The 19832-nt window shown below is 38.9% G+C and overlaps 1 protein-coding gene across 1 annotated transcript in view; it reads left to right on the top strand.

Moving 5' to 3' along the window:
* PKHD1 (PKHD1, fibrocystin/polyductin) overlaps positions 1 to 18269 on the top strand; it is a 443492-nt gene extending 425223 nt beyond the window's left edge. The window contains 2 exon segments of the mRNA XM_027525460.1: positions 1446 to 1568; positions 14046 to 18269. Of these exon segments, the coding sequence (XP_027381261.1) occupies positions 1446 to 1568; positions 14046 to 14500 (578 nt within the window). The 3' untranslated portion in view covers positions 14501 to 18269.
* The last annotated feature ends 1563 nt before the right edge of the window (positions 18270 to 19832 follow it).

Raw genomic sequence — 19832 nt, 5'->3', positions numbered from 1 at the left:
GCATACAGGGGCTGGCATTGAGTAAACTGGCAAGAAGAGTTACTGACTGAAGGAGAGAGAGGAGGTGGGAGATGGTAGAGCTAAAGGATCTTTAGCAATAGGAGTTAGAGGGTAAGCTGCAATTTCATGAAACCCTGATGTTGATGGCACAGCTTCTGGTTCCTTGGTGGGTTCAACTCTATCTACCCTCTTGGAAAAAGGATCCAGTGATATCTGGATAGTAGCTCTTTTTTTCTCATCATAGATGACACTAGCCCACTGGATTGCATTCTGAACAGCTTCTGCAACCTTCGTGTACTGTTGTATGTTCAGGTCCTGTGCCTCAAATGCTAACAGTGCCTCCTCAAATAAAGAAAATCCCCTGGCCATTTCCTGCATCATGAATCTCTTTGGTTCTTCAGTTACTTATTCCTCTTGTCTCCTTTCGTCCTTTCTCTGGGGCTCCGACTCCATCAGGTCTTCATTAGTAAGCTCCTTGTGTTGCATAGCAAAAAGTTCATTGAAGTCGTCCGCTTAAAGATCTGGCTTGAAACAAAGATACTGTACTACTGTACTCTATACAGTACTGGGCAGGAAAGCACACAAGAGCACAAGCACTTGCAGAGAATGCAATAATGTGACAATGTATGCCAGACACGTGACCTAACTTCTGTGATTGGACACTCAAACACATGTTCGAATCTTTGAAAGTCTGCAACTTGAAGGTTCAAGTGTAGGGCACTTACTGTACTAGGAACATTCTATAGCCACTCTGGTCAACAGATAACATAAACCATGTTCATGGTTATATGACGAGGCAGGTAGTGTCATTTTCTAGTAGCCATTTAACCTAAAATTAGCTGGAGCTGAAGCTCCAATACTTTGGCCACCTGATGTGAAGAGCCGACTCATTGGAAAAGACCCTGATGCTGGGAAAGATTAAAGGCAGGAGAAGGGGGCGACAGATGGTTGGATGGCATCATGGACTCAATGGACATGAGTATGAGCAAACTCTGAGAGATGGTGAAGGACAGGGAAGCCTGGCATGCCGCAGTCCATGGGTTCTCAAAGAGTCGGACATGCCTTAGCAATGCTAGTGAACAACAAACCTAAAATACCAAGATAATATTTCAACATGTAATGAATATAAAAATATTAGGTGTCATGCATTTTTGAAAAATCAAGTGTGTATTTTATGTTTACAGACACATTTCACATATTCAGCCACCACATGTAGTGGCCACCATATTGGACAGTAGTTTTATACCTCCATGTAGTGGTCAGTATATGGGATTTTATTTTAGTATTCCTTAAGCTCTGGGATATTGTGTGCATTTTGCTGCACATTTATCACAATGATTTGGGGGGAGTGGACAAAAGAAATATCCTAATACTTAAGGCTCATTTGCAATAAATATGTCATTTTATTCTTAAAAAAAAAACACTTATTTTTTTCATTAATTTAGAAATTAAAAACGAAGAGATTTCTGAAACTCAGACTAGTGATCAAAGGAATCACAGCCATGTCTCACCCAAACACCAGGGGTCACGAGTAGAGACTGAAAAAGAAGTCACCATGATGGCAGAAGGTAAGTTTAAACAATAGGATAATTCCCACAAAGAGAAACAGACCCATGGTGTATGAACTGTAGCCTCCTGCTGGCTCTCAGTTTCTGAATCAATTTAGTTTATAGACCCTTCTTTAGCCTTTGTTATTTCTTCTCAAGGAAATTATACCCCAGCAAAAGAATACACAAGTCCAGCTGATTCACTCAGCTATTAACCAATGATTCGAGTTGACATTCATATACGTTTTTTCTTACTAGAAGATTATTGGTTTAACATTTGAATTCATTACACGAAGAAAAGGAAAACCAGAGTATAGGCATATAATCTTTCCCTCAGCTATTGCAAAGCTGCCAGTTTGGCAACATAATTGAATCTGGAACGAAGGCCCTGGAGTTGCCCAATACCAACTATGCAAATTAGATGGAATATAGAACCCTCAAGAAATGTCAGCTTTGTTAAGCTCTGCTTTGCTGCATAGTCGTACTTTTTGTGAAAGGTATTATTTGACTACACTGTGCATGATGCCAGATGATTTTTGCTTGTTATGTTGTTAAATGGCCATTAGAATTGCTGCCAAGCAGAGAAAAGATAAGCATTTGTTTCGGACCAATGTTCTGTGTTTTTGAGGACACAGAAATTACAAAGACAATGGGCAGAACACAAGATAGATTTGCCAAGTATGAATATGGTGTATGAAAAATACTAAATAACTTCCATAGATCTGAATTTTGAAACCTATGCTCTAAAGAGAAAAATATTGCTTGTTTTCTAAGTAATAACTAATTATCATGATATTTTCTGCTTGAAACGGAATCCAAATCTTACTGGTTCTGAGTGGATGTTTAACCAAACCATAGCAGTCTGACGTCATTCTGCTTCTAACGAGTTTAATGAACTCTGGTGACTGTGTGTGTATCTCTATATCAGTTTGCTTGCCCGTTTGCATTTTTTTCCCACAGAGGAAATGAGGGTTTTTTTTTTTTAAGTTTCCTATGAAATTAGCCATCCATTTTCCATCCAGCTCCTGGACCTGCATCAGAAAGTAGTAGGAAATATGAGTGGGTGGGAGTGTGAAGGATGGAGTTTGAGAGAGGGGGGCAGGAACTCTTTTCTAGATTCCATCTAAGACTACTTTGATTTTGGTTTCCAGAAGCTTGTCCATAACATGGCATGCAAATTCAGGACATGAAAATGGTCCTCAGAATGCAGCTCTGTGAAGAACGGCATATTCAGCTGTGTTCTCCAGCAAACAGCAGGAGTGATGCTAATCTTTCCCCTAATCTAATATGACCATCTACATGAATCTCAGTTTCCCAGCTTTAAATTAACTACATTACGCAGTCCACAATGCTTGGATGTTTTATTAAGGGACATTTTTTATGTGGTGGCTTATTAATAAATTATCAGGAATGAAACAAGGGATAGGGCTCCCGTGGATGAGTTTAGATTGAAGAGATAGATGGGAGAACGAAAGAGGCCATTTTATTAGGACATCCAAGTTCAAGATAGAAAGATGTGTGTTCCAAATGCTCCCCTGGGGATCAAAGTGGATTTGTTTTCTTATCTTCTAAGCTTTGTCCACATCATAAGAACATTGTTTCCAAAGGAAGTAATGAGACATCTCCTGCCTTTCTTTGGAAACTATTACCAGCTATAAATACCTAATTACTGCTAGGTTTAAATAAATTTGGTTTTCTTTTATTATTACCATGACACTCTAATTTCCTCTTCCTTCTGTGTTTTTAAACTGGTGGCATTTGCTGATCAAGTGATTGGCCTGTCTCTCTCATAAGCATTTTGCAAATGCCAAGCATCACCATCAAATATTTAGCTGATAGAATCGAGCATTTCTGCTGTACAGTAGATACAGACTGTAAATTTATCATGTTACGGCTTTTACCAAAAATTGTATGTATGCAGCAGGGAAGGGAGTAAAGCATGTATCTATCCCTTGAATTTTACTTTTACCAGGGCCTTTGACATAGGGAGCATCTGAGCCAGTTTTTAAAATTCACATCTGCTTTTGTCATTCTGCTATTCACAAGATTTAATGAATTACCAACCTCAGTTGGAGAGGCAGGAGAAGTTGACAATTAAAAGCATAAAACTTGGGCATAGGCACGACTGAGTTTAATCTGATTCCCTTGTTGAATTTACTTCATGGCCTCAAGAGGGTCAACTGTCCTCTCTGTGCACTTTGATTTCCTCATCATGAGAATTGTCCTAACAATATCACCCATACTCAGATGTTGTGATGCTGATTGAGTGAGTGACTGTCACTATAAACATGGAGAGATTTCTGGCACAGTGTGTATGCTGTGTGTGTTATTTATTATTGGTCTTGTTATTAGGACTCAGCTCTCCAAGACCTGACTCTACCTTGTCTGTCTAGTCTTACTCTGGATTCCACCCACTTGCCCCTACTCACACTAACCTCCACCAGCAATTCCTGGGACTGGTCTAACACCTTCACACACACTCACCTGCACCGTTTCTTCCAATAGGATTGCTTGTCATCACCTGTTAAAAATGAATGAGCTTAAATTTCATCTTCCAATACAGATGAAATAAGTATGTATTTATTTCCTGATTTTTTTTATACCTTTTAAGGTCCTCTCTCTGCAAAGTTACAAAGAAATGATACTTGGCCACCAATTCTTTATGGCTTTCTAATATGATGGGGACATGAGAATAATATTTTGGGGAAAATGAAAAACTCCAGGTGATAAACAAAAAAGTGTAAAGCAATCACCATACTGCTAAAGGAGAGAAAGACTTTCATTATCCTAAGTTACATGTTTAGTCTCTCTAGTTCCTAAATCATATCACACTGCTTCAAATCCCATTTGCTAAAGGCTTAATTGTAGGGTTTGCACACACTCGGGGTCCACAGAAGAACCGAGAAGGAGTCCTGCTATGCTCTGTGGAAACTCAGTTTTGTACCATTCTTCTGCAATTGTTTCCTTGTTCCCCTAGTTTGGCGAATAGCCCCCAAAACCTCCCAGGCTAGACACCTCAGAGTTATCCTTAACCCTTGGCCTTCCATTATGACCTTGCCTTGTGGCTTGCTAGTTTTATCGATTCCACCTCTGCAGTGTCTTGGTTTACACCCCGTTCCCTCTACCTACTCCATTTGCCAGCTGCATCTTCAGTTCAGTCTCAGTTAACAAACTCCTTACAGATGCCCATCATCTATTCCCTCTCTTTTCCCTCTAGGACACTGTTCTCTGTACATATCTTAAGAATCTTGGTTTCAAGACACACTTCTCTCACATAACCATAATCTCAAAAATACACAAGCAACTCCTGCAGCTCAATTCCAGAAAAATAAATGACCCAATCAAAAAATGGGCCAAAGAACTAAACAGACATTATCCAAAGAAGACATACAGATGGCTAACAAACACATGAAAAGATGCTCAACATCACTCATTATCAGAGAAATGCAAATCAAAACCACAATGAGGTACCATTTCACGCCACTCAGAATGGCTGCGATCCAAAAGTCTATAAGCAATAAATGCTGGAGAGGGTGTGAGGAAAAGGGAACCATCTTACACTGTTGGTGGGAATGCAAACTAGTACAGCCACTATGGAGAACAGTGTGGAGATTCCTTAAAAAACTGGAAATAGAACTGCCTTATGACCCAGCAATCCCACTGCTGGGCATACACACCGAGAAAACCAGAATTCAAAGAGACACGTGTACCCCAATGTTCATCGCAGCACTGTTTATAATAGCCAGGACATGGAAGCAACCTAGATGTCCATTAGCAGATGAATGGATAAGAAAGCAGTGGTACATATACACAATGGAATATTACTCAGCCATTAAAAAGAATACATTTGAATCAGTTCTAATGAGGTGGATGAAACTGGAGCCTATTATACAGAGTGAAGTAAGCCAGAAAGAAAAACACCAATACAGTATACTAACACATATATATGGAATTTAGAAAGATGGTAACGATAACCCTATATGCGAGATGGCAAAAGAGACACAGATGTATAGAACAGTCTTTTGGACTCTGTGGGAGAGGGCTAGGGTGGGATGATTTGGGAGAATAGCATTGAAACATGTATATTATCATATGTGAAACAAATCACCAGTCCAGGTTCGATGCATGAGACAGGGTGCTTGGGGCTGGTGCACTGGGATGACCCAGAGGGATGGTATGGGGAAGGAGAGGGGGAGGGGGGTTCAGGATTGGGAACACGTGTACACCTGTGGCCGATTCACGTCAATGTATGGCAAAACCACTACAATATTGTAAAGTAAAATAAAATAAAATAAAATTCAGCTATCTAGAAGGAATAGTCCCCTTTTCTCAACTTTTGTGACAGTTCTCTTTTATTCACTTAACACCTTTTATATGTAATATAATTATTTGTGTTCATCTTGTCCAGATGCCTCCATATTAGGTCTGCATCTTTTCTAATGCCAGAGGGCATTATAACAGGAGACCATTGATGACCATTGTTGAGTGAATAAACTGAACTGAACTGTTGACTGAATGGTGAGGCAGAGAGAGAATGGGTCCATCTCCATCCCCCCTCCCCTTTTCAGAGACCCCTGGATTCCAGCAATTCCTACAACAGCTGAAAAAAATAAGGCCCTTCGTCTCCTCTAAAAGAGATGGAGAAATTTTATTCTGGTTCATAAGATTAACAACAGGATAATGGCTGCACATCTTTTGGGGTCTTCAGTTTAGTTCAGTTCAGTTGCTCAGTCATGTCCAACTCTTTGTGACCCCATGGACTGCAGCATGCCAGACTTCCCTGTCCATCACTAACTCCTGGAGCTTACTCAAACCCATGCCCATTGAGTTGGTGATGCCATCCAACCAACTGAACCTCTGCATCTTCTTCTCCTCCCGCCTTCAATCTTTCCCAGCATCAGGGCCTTTTCAAAAGAGTCAGTTCTTCATATCAGGTGGCCAAAGTATTGGAGTTTCAGCTTCAGCATCAGTCCTTCCAATGAATATTCAGGACTGATTTCCTTAAGAAATAACTGGTTTGATCTCCTTGCAGTCCAAGGGACTCTCAAGAGTCTTCTCCAACACCACAGTTCAAAAGCATTAATTCTTTGGCGCTCAACTTCCTTTATAGTCCAACTCTCACATCCATACCTGACTACTGGAAAAACCATAGCTTTGACTAGATGGAACTTTGATGGCAAAGTAATGTCTCTGCTTTTTAATAAGCTGTCTAGATTGGTCACAGCTTTTCTCCCAAGGAGTAAGCATCTTTTAATTTCATGGATGCAGTCACCATCTGTAGTGATTTTGGAGCCCCCTAAAAAAAATCTCTCACTGTTTCCAATGTTTCCCCATCTATTTGTCATGAAGTAATGGGACCAGATGCCGTTATCTTAGTTTTCTAAATGTTGAGTTTTAAGCCAACTTTTTCACTCTCTTCTTTCACTTTCATCAAGAGGCTCTTTAGTTCTTTGTCGCTTTCTGCCATAAGGATGGTGTTATCTGCATATCTGAAGTTATTTCTCCCAGCAGTCTTGATTCCAGTTTGTGCTTCATCCAGCCTGGCATTTCGCATAATGTACTCTGCATATAAGTTAAATAAGCAGGGTGACAATATACAGCCTTGACATACTCCTTTCCCAATTTGGAACCAGTCTGTTGTTCCATGTCCAGTTCTAACTGGTGTTTCTTAACCTGCATACAGATTTCTCAAGAGGCAGGTCAGGTGGTCTGGTATTCCCATTTCTTTCAAAATTTTCCACAGTTTATTGTGATCCACACAGTCAAAAGCTTTGGCATAGTCAATAAAGCAGAAATAGATGTTTTTCTAGAACTCTCTTGCTTTTTCTGTGATCCAGTGGATGTTGGCAATTTGGTCTCTGGTTCTTCTGCCTTTTCTAAAACCAGCTTGAACATCAGGAAGTTCACGGTTCACGTATTGCTGAAGCTTGGCTTGGAGAATTTTGAGCATTACTTTACTAGCATGTGAGATGAGTGCAATTGTGTGGTAGTTTGAGCATTCTTCGGCATTGCTTTTCTTTGTGATTGGAATGAAAACTGACCTTTTCCAGTCCTGTGGTCACTGCTGAGTGTTCCAAATTTACTGGCATATTGAGTGCAGCACTTTCACAGCATTATCTTTCAGGATTTGGAATAGCTCAACTGGAATTCCATCACCTCCACTAGCTTTGTTCGTAGTGATGCTTTCTAAGGCCCACTGGACTTCACATTCCAGGATGTCTGGCTCTAGGTCAGTGATCACACCATCATGGTTATCTGGGTCATGAAGATCTTTTTTGTACAGTTCTGCTGTGTATTCTTGCCACCTCTTCTTAATATCTTCTGCTTCTGTTAGGTCCATACCATTTCTGTCCTTTATTGAGCCCATCTTTGCATGAAATGTTCCCTTGGTATCTCTAATTTTCTTGAAGAGATCTTTAGTCTTTCCCATTCTGTTGTTTTCCTCTATTTCTTTGCATTGATCGCTGAGGAAGGCTTTCTTATCTCTTCTTGCTATTCTTTGGAACTCTGCATTCAGATGCTTATATCTTTCCTTTTCTCCTTTGCTTTTCGCTTCTCTTCTTTTCACAGCTATTTGTAAGGCCTCCCCAGACAGCCATTTTGCTTTTTTGCATTTCTTTTCCATGGGGATGGTCTTGATCCCTGTCTCCTGTACAATGTCACGAACCTCATTCCATAGTTCATCAGGCACTCTATCTATCAGATCTAGGCCCTTAAATCTATTTCTCACTTCTACTGTATAATCATAAGGGATTTGATTTAGGTCATACCTGAATGGTCTAGTGGTTTTCCCTACTTTCTTCAATTTCAGTCTGAATTTGGGGTCTTAGCAGTGAGCAAAATGTGATGCCTTCCTTCTAGGTGATGCTGTCTGCCGGCCACCCGAGTTCCCTCTCCCTGTGTTCCTGATGACTCCCTCTGTCTTTGTGGTAGTTATTGCTGGAGACCTCAGTGCTGCCTTCTCCAAATAGTACTCTGATCTGTGGCCTCTAATCACTTGTGTGCTTGTGTATGTGAAATCCATGTCCTCAGTGTTGATGGAAAACTGACAGGTGAAAAGGAGCTCCATACCATACAAGTGCAACTGTAAACATTAACTTCATGGATTTCTTATCTCTACCACATTTAAATCTTACTGACTATATATGGTGTGTTTTGTGAATGTAAAATAAAGACTATCAATTTACCTTTTGTAAATACAAATCTCTAGAAATGGCAGGGAGAGGAGAGGAGGGGGCTGACCTCAAGACATCTGGAAGCAGAGAAGAGCAAAACAGGACCAGAAATTGCCCTAAGTTTCCAAGAAAGTCAAACTATATTTGGAAGTTATTAATAAATAGTATGTCCATATCATAAATAAAAAGATATGAAAAAACATATCTTTTTCTTAATTGAAAAAACATAAATAAAATCTATCACTTATTCCTTAAAGAAAACTTAAAGAAAAAATTACCAGGAATAAAAGCCTGCCTGGTAAATAAGATGGGGAGTTCCAATGCTATTTGCAACCAAGACCCAGTATCATCTTTAACAATGGAATATTAGAAGAATTTCTACTTAAGTGATGATAAAGTACAGAACTCATTCTTGCCAAAATTTTATAACATATATATTTGGAATGGGAAGAAACAGTCAAATTTAAAGCAAAATTTAGAGGACAATTTTGGAGAAAATACATGTTGATTTACAGAAGATTGTTTAATGATAAAGATTCAACCATTAACTATTATATTTATTAGTAGCTTGAGTAAATTAGTCAATATAATGTCAGTCTAAGCAAAAATCATATTGTATAAGCCAGGGATATACAGTTAAGCAAGATAAATATACAATAGTGACCAAAGAATATGCTGTCTTTGGGAAAAACAAGAGATATATGGGACTTACATAAAAAATAAACTGTATTTCATTGACGAGTTTAAGAACAAATACATAGGGAATTACAGCGTGTTTCTAATTAGATTAATTAATATTGCAAAGACCATATTTATTTCTAAATTAACTTTGATTTAGGAAACCCTGGTGGCTCAGTGTTTAACACCATTTCAATTATTTTCTAGCAGTATAAGATGATTCTAAAATTCTTCAGAAACTATAGATCAATGCCAGAACACTACTTTTTTTACAGGAAATGGAATTTTTGGCAATGGGCAAAGGTAGCTCAACCAGAGACACAATACTTAACGTCACTATTCTTCAGACAATGTGATACTGATACAAGAATATATGAGCATTAGGAGAAATAGTCTCAATTAGGTATAGATATAGATATTAGGTATAGAAATGTAAGGTATGATGAAGATAATAAAAATAAAGAAAAACAGAAGCATTCGTCTATTAATGGGGCTATAAACTTGACTTCTTAGAACATTTAGTAATCTAGATTCATACTTCAAAAAATTGCCAGAGTAAACTTTGAATAGATTAATGAGTTAAATTAGGTTTACTAAAACATAAGCATTGCTAGAGTATTACAGAAATAATAAAGTGGAGTCACTTATGGTATAATGTGGAATGAAGAGTGCTTTTTCTTTACCTTTTAAAAATGTCCATACTTCTTGATTCATCATGCATTTCTTATTAAAAATAGATAATAATTTTTCATTTAAAAGAACAAATAATGTAGAAAAATTATAGATGATAGTATTTATAATGCATGCATGCTCAGTCATTAAGTTGTGTCTGATTCCTTGTGACCCAGTGGACTATAGCCCAACAGGTTCCTCCATATATGGAATTTCCCAGATAAGAATACTGGAGTGGGTTGTCATTTCCTTCTCCAGGGGATCGTCCCGACCCAGGAATTGAACCCTGCATTGGTAGGTGAATTCTTTACCGCTGAGCCACCAGGGAAGCCCAGTACTTATATTTGTCATTAATAGTAATTCTTTCCAATTAATAATTTAATGTTATTTATTAATTATTTTGTATATCTTCTTCAATATGTGGGCAGGACTGTTCCCCTTATTGTTCCCCTTATTCTCCACCAAAGTGGAGTCTATTCTTTATGTTGGTTGATCCACTGTCTGTCATTCTGCTTTAGATCCTATTTAGGCTTCAAGATAGAGGAGCTTATATTGGGTCTTTCATACTGAATCCAAGTCATCCTACAGTAAATGCAGCACATGGAGACTAGGCTATAAAAATAGAGAGGGAGTGGTGTGGAGGGAGGGGAATATTCATTGTTAATTTTCCTATTGCAAAGGAACCAGTGAGTGAGTGAAGTAAGTCAGACAGAGGAAGACAAATACTGTTGGATATCACTTATATGTGGAATCTTAAAAAATTTAGCAAACTGGTGAATGCTCAAAAAGCAAGCAAGAAAAAAAAGAAGAAGAAGCAGCTAAAAACTACTATCCACACAAATCTTTAAAATCATAGACTCAGGATATTGGTTGTCCAAGAAAGTTCTAGAAGCCAAAAGAGGTTAAGGATACCTAAGAAAAATTACAGCCAACTGTGGATGAACCTGCATGGACCCCAAACCACCAAGCCTTTCTCTTTTTCATAGAGTAAAGATATATGTGCCCATAGTCTCCCTGAAATTTGATCAAACCCACCAACAGGACTCTAAGAGACATAGAGGGGCAATGTGAAATCCTATCTTTCCATTTTAATGGGGATTCACCAACAAGGTGGAGGAGGAAAGGAGGCTTGCTGTTGCATATGTTTTGATACTCACTATTCTTCCTTCCCTAAGACCCAAACATTCAGCTGAATGCCTTAGGACACATATCTGCTATAAATTCATTTTTTATCTAATTTGTCTGAGATCTAAGCTTCCTGTGGAGGTCCAAGATCAAAGGATCGGATTCTTTCTGATGTTGGCGCTGACATATAATGTGTGCTGACTTAGTTCTGTCTATAACCTCACAGTGGGAGGCGGCCAGCCTCCCTCGACACCTTTACACAGCGCACTTTCATTTCGGCTGGGGAGTCTGTCAGGTATGTTGCTGATTGGAGCTGCCATGTAAATAATTCATGGGAGATTTTTAAATGTTTTGGGGCTTGCAAAGGAAAGCTACGCTCGTGTTAGTCTTTCATGAATAGATGCAGACTTGAAGAACAAGGGGGAATAGATTTCCAAAGACGGTCTCTCAAAAATAGGATAACAATATCTTCAATGGATTGAAAACAGGTGACTTGCAGTGTTTGATTCCCCTTACATGAAGTGGTATTGGTTTTACCAAGGGATAAGAATTCAAAGCCCATTTTCCTTTTTTAAGTTTGCTTCTACCTGACAATTTATTATTCCTATTCTTTGGTTATTTGCTGATCTTGATAAACTATGTCTTTTCCTCCTGGTGGGAGTGGTAATTATAGAGATGACACCAAACTCAGGACTCAGCACAGGGCTGGGCTTAATAGAGGGACAAGGTTGATGGCAAAATAAGTTCCTTCCCTGAAGGAACTCAAAGTCCTAAGAGAATGATGAGACTGTCATACAAGGAAAGGTGACCAATAATAGAAACAGTTGCACAAGTCAAATGAGAAACTCCAGTCAACAAGTACTGAGGCATAAATCAATGCCTTTGAGCTGTCAAGGAACAGTTCTGGAAGGATTTGAAGTCCCATAGGGAGACTAGGATAACCTGGAAGCTCTAAGCAAGAGAATTATCCCATAATTAGGGGAGGGGGACCATAACAGTTACAAGCTAGGAGAAATGACTGTGGAGGAGGAGACAAGATGTGGATAACATGAGTTTCACAGGATATTACTGACACATCATCAAAACAATATAAACAACATGATTATCTTGTTTTACTGTTCCAAACCAGCAGTATATTATGTTTCCCTCTCCAGGGGGTCTTCCCATCTCAGGGATCGAATCCAGGTCTCCTGCCTTGCAGGAAAATTCTTTACCATCTGAGCCAACAGGGAAGCCATTGTTTATATATATATATATATATAGATATATATAGGTTAAACACATTTATATTATGATGTTATTTGTATTTATATTATGTTATTTATATTTCTGCTATAATATTGTCTCTTACACTATGACACAGACTTGATGATTCTCTCCTAACATAAGCCAAGACAGGCTCAGTAAACTGAGAGAGAGGTATAATACACAGGTTTATCAATTAGCATTGACCTTGTATATAAAAGTATGTATGTATAAAAATTCATGTTAATGCATTTGATGATGAGAAATTAGAAAATCAGGGATGGGAAATGTCAGTGACAGTACTGCCACATACCTCTCAGGGGTGTAGGGTGGTTCTTGACCTTTCATTTTACTCTAAGGCACATGGAAGATGACATTCCCACGTGTGCCACAATCTGATGCATGTATTTAGCCAAGCATTCTTCTTTTTTTTTTTTTTTTCCCAAGCATTCTTCTTAACTCCCCTTTGCTAGCTTTGCTTGTACACAGCATTGTTTGGTTCTCTCACTACAACTCTGGAGTCATAGATCTTGACTTCTGTACGGTAAGATGTGCTATTATGTTATCTGTGGTCTTGAGAAGTTACTTAATGCCTGTATCTCAATGGCCTCCCTTCTAAAAGGGAGATGGTAATAACACTTACTTCAGAGGGTTGTTGTAAGGATTAAATTATGTATATATATATTTACATATATATATAAAACCTGGTGCCCAGCATATAATTGCTATAATAGTGTTACTTTAAATGATTATTAGCCTTTCTTTCTTCAAGGAATGCATCCTGGAATGTAAATGTATGAGTGGCATTAACAATCTTGAATTACCTTTAATTTGATTAAAAATAATAATTTAATAAAGTTATTTTAAAGTTGAACTATAGCACTTTATTGTTTATAAAACTAGCTTGATACATCCCTCAATACCCAATGAATTATGAGAATTAGACATTCATGAATTAGGAAATACTTTCTGAAGAAAGAGAGAAATTTGGGGAGGTGAGTAAAAGAAGGCAGAGGGTTTTGAAAGACAGGGTGGAAAAAATATTTCAGGCCGAGGGTGTGTTTAAGATAATTCTTATAGGTGAATAATTATATATATACACTCTTATAGATACTTGTTTATTTATATATTTATCTCTGCATATGTTTGTTTTTATAAAATAAAATATATTCAAATTGTGAATTTGGCATAAAAGTCAAAAGTATTAATAAGACTGGTTTTACATTTATTAATACAGGTGTGAGTTAATCCACATAGTAAGGTCTGATTCTAGCCTAATTTTCGTATTTAAGCTGCCATGCTTACAATGAAAAATCCTGATTGACTTATTATGAACATTGTAAAAGTTTTTTCTGGGAAGCTATATTATCAAATTTGTATTAGACAATTTGTATTAATTATCAATTAATTAATTGATGGGTGTGGGGGACATGGGTTTTTGAAAAAGTGTGTACTCCCAACGATATTTAGAAATTGGTAAGTTGATATAACTCAGTCTTTAATTATTTGGTGATATCTTTTCAGGAATGTTAAATATGCAAAACATGCAGTCAGCTGATTGAGAACTAAGTCTGTTTCTTTTTCTCCTTCTTGTCTGTCACAGATTTGAGGATGAAGGTCATGCTCGCCAAGCTGAACCAGCTCCCCCATCAGTCCCTGAATGGCGTGTCCAGAAGGAAGGTGAGCCACCGTGTGGTCCGAGAGGAAGGTGGCAGCCGAGAAGAGGCCGCTGTGCCTGCTCCCAGTATTACCAGTGTCACGTCGCCCAGGAACACCTGTACTCCAGGCTCTCCTGCTCAGCAGGTGTACCTGCAGGAGAGTGGGGGCTGGAAGGGGGCCCAGGAGCAGGTGCTGAGATACCAGCTGGCAGGCCAAGATCAGCTGCTGCTGCTCTGCCCAGACCTCAGACGAGAGAGGCAGCGTTTGCAGGGCCAGAGTCAGCTTGGCAAGGGGCACATCAGTCTAGGGCTTTCTCAGAAGAAGCCAGGCTCCTGTGGTGCCACCGAGGCATTCTGCCTCCATTCAGTACATCCAGAGGCTGTTCAGGAACAGCTGTGATTGAGGAGTGGTGAGGACATTTGGGCTGCAAGTTATAGTGTTCAAAATATATCTGGATCATATGAGCAGGGAAGATGAGGCCTGACCAGTTTGGACTAAGAAGGGAGAATATGCGCGTGTGTGCTCAGTCATGTCCAACTATTTGTGACCCTGTGGACTATAACCCACTAGGCTTCTCTGTCCATGAAATTTTCTAGGCCAGAATACTGGAGTGGTTTGCCATTTCCTTCTCCAAGGGCTCTTCCCAAGCCAGGGACCGAACCTGTGTCTCTTGCATTGAGTAAAGGCAGATTCTTTACCACTGTGCTATCTTGGAAGCCCAGAAGGGATAATATGGATTCTGAATTCTTTCTTTTCAACTTTAACATGGAAGATAGTCATATAAATGATGTAGGTTGAAACAATATCTGACATATCTTTTTTATTAATCATGAATCTTAGTCCAATACTAGGCAAGTAATAAGTTCCCAAATACTGATTTTTTTACTTGTTTTTATCTTAAGCTGGTTATCTTATTGATTTTGCAATTTTAATAAAGGTATAATGCTGATTTATTCAAGGGCTTCCCTGACAGCTCAGTTGGTAAAGAATCTGCCTGCAACACAGGAGACCCCGATTCGATTCCTAGGTTGGGAAGATCCACTGGAGAAAGGATAGGCTTCCCACTGCAGACTGATTTATTACAGTAGGGAGTGGCATTAAGCTTCTTCTAGGACAAGGTCCCCAACCTCCAGGCCACAGGGGTTTCCAACCTCCTGTAAGACCAATGGCAGCATTAGATTAGAAATAAAGTGCATAATAAATGTAATGCTCTTCCATGAAATTGGTCCCCAGTACCAAAAGGTTTGGGGACCTCTGTTCTAGAATGATTACCCACAGTTCTTTGGGCTTCTCTTATTGAAGGGATCATGACAAAATCTGGATGGCTACAGCTGTTTCTGCAGTATTCAGTTCAGTTCAGTTCAGTCGCTCAGTCATGTCTGACTCTTTGTGACCCCATGAGTTGCAGCACGCCAGGCCTCCCTGTCCATCACTAACCCCCAGAATTCACTCAAACTCACGTCCATCGAGTTGGTGATGCCATCCAGCCATCTCATCCTCTGTTGTCCCCTTCTCCTCCGCCCCCAATCCCTCCCAGCATCAAACATTTCTTTATCCTATGGGAATATTTGAAGGACAAGAGAAGACCCCCTCTCTGGTCTATCAGAGCTTACCTCCCAACCATAAGGCACTTGCCTGATTTTTCACAAACTGATTTTATTTCGCAACTTAAATTCAGTCATTAGGAGTCCATAGTTGAGCAAACACATCATTTTTGCTCCTCGTGAGTACTGACACATGGAAATTATGTTCTCCTGGGCTTTGCTGATATTTTAGTTAAGGACAAGAATATAAGAATAGCAAGTCTGGGTAAGGAAATGGTCCATGGGCCCAGTAATTTTTTCAATAGTTCTTTCTTTCTTTTAATAACTGAGCCACATAAAAAAGTGGAAGGAAACTATATTGGGAGAACAGAGATGACCAAGTGGCCAAGTGGATTATCAGCTGACTTAATTATTAGAGAATTATTAGGGAACTGCATTTTGGGGAAGATAATGCGTGGGAGAGATCATACCATGTGCAGCCTCTCTAGGCTTTGTTGCTGAGGGTTCAGATGGAAACCAGAGCAGAGGGTTAACCATGTTGATAAGTTGAGTAAGGATATGAAAGGAAGCTTCACCCAATTCACACATTTGCAGAGGGCCCATTTATGTACAAACTAAATGATACTTTAAGCAAGCCCAACTGTGTATCTGGAAGATCTTTTGTATCAATGAGTGAAGCCAAGACAGCTAAGGTAAAGAAAATATCTAATAAGAACTTGCTCTCAGCTTTTATCTAAACCAGGATTTTCCAGTCTCTGAAAAATGAAAGGGATGTCTTACGTTTGTGATAGAACAGAGGAAGGAAAAACACTCTTCTATGGCAGAATTTTAAACAATAACGTCCTGGAATTAGCCCCAGAGGAGATACTACTGGCAGAAAGTCATTGTCTGAGAGCATCAGTGAGAAAGTATGTCTCACTCTACACAAGCTGGTGGGAAAGTTCTCAATTTCTGTGTCCATTCTTTAGATGTCTTACTGACATCTCAGACCTTAAAGCTGCCTCTGAAAGGAGGTAGGCAGCCTTCCCCAGGACATTATGCTAGCTTCTCTGGGTCCTCAGAGAGCTATGATTATTTAGTACAAAAGCATTTGTAGTTGAGGCTTTTGAGAAATATAAAAACTGCTTACTAAGGGTCTGTCTATACACTCTCCCTTTCACCACCTCCAATTCCAACCCAGGTATCTTTCCTGAACTCTATACTGTTTATCGAATTGCCTACTGAGAGCTTCCACTAGATTTATCCTTCAGATGATGGCAGAAAGTCATCATTTGAAGGCATTAGTGAGAAAGTATGTCTTCTGTCTTCCAGTATTACATTGCCCTCACACAATGGCATGACCTCATTCACGCCAGAAATCTAGAAATCACCCACGACTTGACTTTTTCTATCTAACCCTTCCCCAAAGTCAGCTGGTGCTGCTTCTGCTAAGTCACTTCAGTCGTGTCCGACTCTGCACAACCCCATAGACAGCAGCCCACCAGGCTCCTCCATCCATGGGATTTTCCAGGCAAGAGTACTGGAGTGGGTTGCCATTGCCTTCTCCACCAAAGTCAGCTACCAGCTGTCATTTCTGCACCTTCTTTACACTTCTCTCAATTTCTACTATCTTCTTTTCCATCCCCTATGTGCTAAACCCTGATCTTTCTGGAAGGCAAGTTTGATCCTATGCTTGTTTGGGAACAGCCAGAGTTGACCTATTAACTCTATGCCACCAAAATCTAGGATCCCCAAGTCCAGAATGGACTCTTTGGACCTGAATAGCAACCAGATTATCCAGAGTAACATGGAGGGCTCTTGGATGTGTCTTGGGATTTCAGAGTCTGGCCAGAATCCCCAACCCATAGTTAAGGCAGTCTTTTTTTTCCTCCTCCAAAAATGGGAGAATTGGGTAAATTCTAGAGGCAAAGAGAGCAGTTCTTGGTTCATTTATGTCTGAAGATGAGCTGATTAGATAAAGCCAACCCCAAACTTACTCAGACCATTAACATAGGGGACCCAGTAAATGTTTCCCAGCAGTATCAAAACTTACCCTTTCTTCAAATAAGTAATTTAAAATGTCTTGTTCCTGTGTAATTTCAAAGAACTTCTTGTCTCCCATTTCTGATTTTCTATGTTTGAAGGACTCCTTTCCCCCAAGATATTGAACAAACTAAAATTCTAGACCGTTCAATATTTGTAAATATTTATGGATGTTAAAGCTGAGAGGGATGATGGAAGCTGGAGTAGTTTTCATTATCTCTTGAGTTTGGGGGATGTGTACAGGGAAGGTACCAGTCTCTGACAGAGCTTCATGTGTCTCTCAGAGAGAAAGCCTTGGCCAATCTAACCAAGGTTGTATTCTGAAGCAGACTTGCCCATCTCATCGCCCAAAGAGGCTGCTGAGTACCAAGAGGCTTTAGTCCTTCAGAACCCTCCCCTTTCATAGATTATTCAGTTGAGTGATTCCCTTCCTTTTAGCAATCTAACTCTGAATGTATAAAATTACTTTACATTGAAATGTATGCAAACTATATGCAAAATGAATATGATGAAACTGAATATAGATCACATGCAAATATTATTCAACCAAGCTTCTATAAAATGTCATGTACATGTCAATAAAAGTAAAGGATTTTAATTAATTCTGTCATTTAAAATTCATGTATTTATTCCATATTTTGTTTCCAGAACTTGTATTCAGTGTCAATATTGAAAGAACTATAAGCAGAAGGAATTACTGTACTGAATGTAGAACAATTGATTTCAGCTTACACTATGTCACTATGAGCAATTAACAGACATATTTGAAAGACAAACTATATTTCCAGAATGTAATTTTTTTTAAAGGGACAAAACATCTTTTTATGAAGTTAAATGAGGTTTAAACAGTCAAATTCATAGATTTGGTTGTTTACAAACATTTCTCCTACCTCAAAACAGACTGGAGATTTATTTGCTTGGAACAATTCAGAAAAAGAATAGATTCTGCCCATCAATCTGTTCTGTTTTGAGACAGAAGTTTTGTTTAACACATTTGTAGGACTTCCTAGAACTTACTGGAGTGTGAGTTGATGTCTCTGTGCATGTGTCCTCAGTTGCTAAGTCATGTCTGACTCTGCCACTCCATGGACTGTAGCCTGCCAATCTCCTCTGTCCATGGGATTTCCCAGGTAAGAATACTAGAGCAGGTTGCTATTTCCTTCTCTAGGGAATCTTCCCCACCCAGAGATCAAACTTGCAACTTTTACATTGCAGGCATATTCTTTACCACTGAGCCACCTGGGAAGCTGATTTCTCCATATCATTCCTTATTTCAGTCTCAGAAATGATGACTCATTTATTATTATCACTATATCTTTTATTTTAAAATGAGTAGCCATAACAAGAGGAAAGAAAATCAATCTCCTTTCAAAAATGTGAGAAATATCATTCTTCTCTCTACTTTATAATAAACAGTTACTGAATCCTTACAAAGGTGCAGGGCAAAATTGGGGAAAAAATGTATCTGCTTCTTTTAAAAATTTCCTTAATTTAGTGGTACATCTATCCAGAAGAATGACTAATGTAGAAAATTATTCAAGATATACCATTAGGCTACAAATACATAAAGCAAGTTGCAAAAAATGGGTATAGTGTGCTTTTACCTATAGTTGATTTATGTACAGAAAAATTATGGAGAGATAGCCAATACATATTTTAAAATGAGCTACCTTTAGATAATGGAGTAGGGAATATGAGGAGATTTGTACTTCATATTTTATATCTTTTTGAATTTCAATATCTTCTTAAAATATACTACTAATAAAAATAAAATTTAGTATTTTCTCCATGTTTTGGTTGTCCAAAGGTTAGCAATACCCAGGCCTAGAAATTGCTTGTAGGAAAAAACTTTTACAAAGAGAGAGGAGATGAGTATCTGTGGGAGAAGTAAAGAGTGGACAGAGAAGATTAATGGACTGGGAAGAGAGTCCAGGAAGGAATAAAAGGAAGAGTAGGGAACATCTCTGAATGAGGAAAAGAATGTTCCATAGTGGGCAATGATTAAAGTGCTAACAAGTCTACTTTCTCATCACAGTGTCCCTGGAATATCATACAGGGCATGTCACCGTGGGCCCCTCTGTGTGAAGGGCCTTAGGGTACAGGTGCGTATGTCTATGGGCTCAACATCTCTTAGTAAGATTCAAATATTCTGGCTTTTCCATTAT

Source organism: Bos indicus x Bos taurus, chromosome 23, assembly GCF_003369695.1.
Source record: "Bos indicus x Bos taurus breed Angus x Brahman F1 hybrid chromosome 23, Bos_hybrid_MaternalHap_v2.0, whole genome shotgun sequence".
NCBI lineage: Eukaryota > Metazoa > Chordata > Mammalia > Artiodactyla > Bovidae > Bos > Bos indicus x Bos taurus.
Note: the sequence above shows the minus strand (reverse complement) of the source record. Positions and strands in the feature narration are given on the sequence as shown.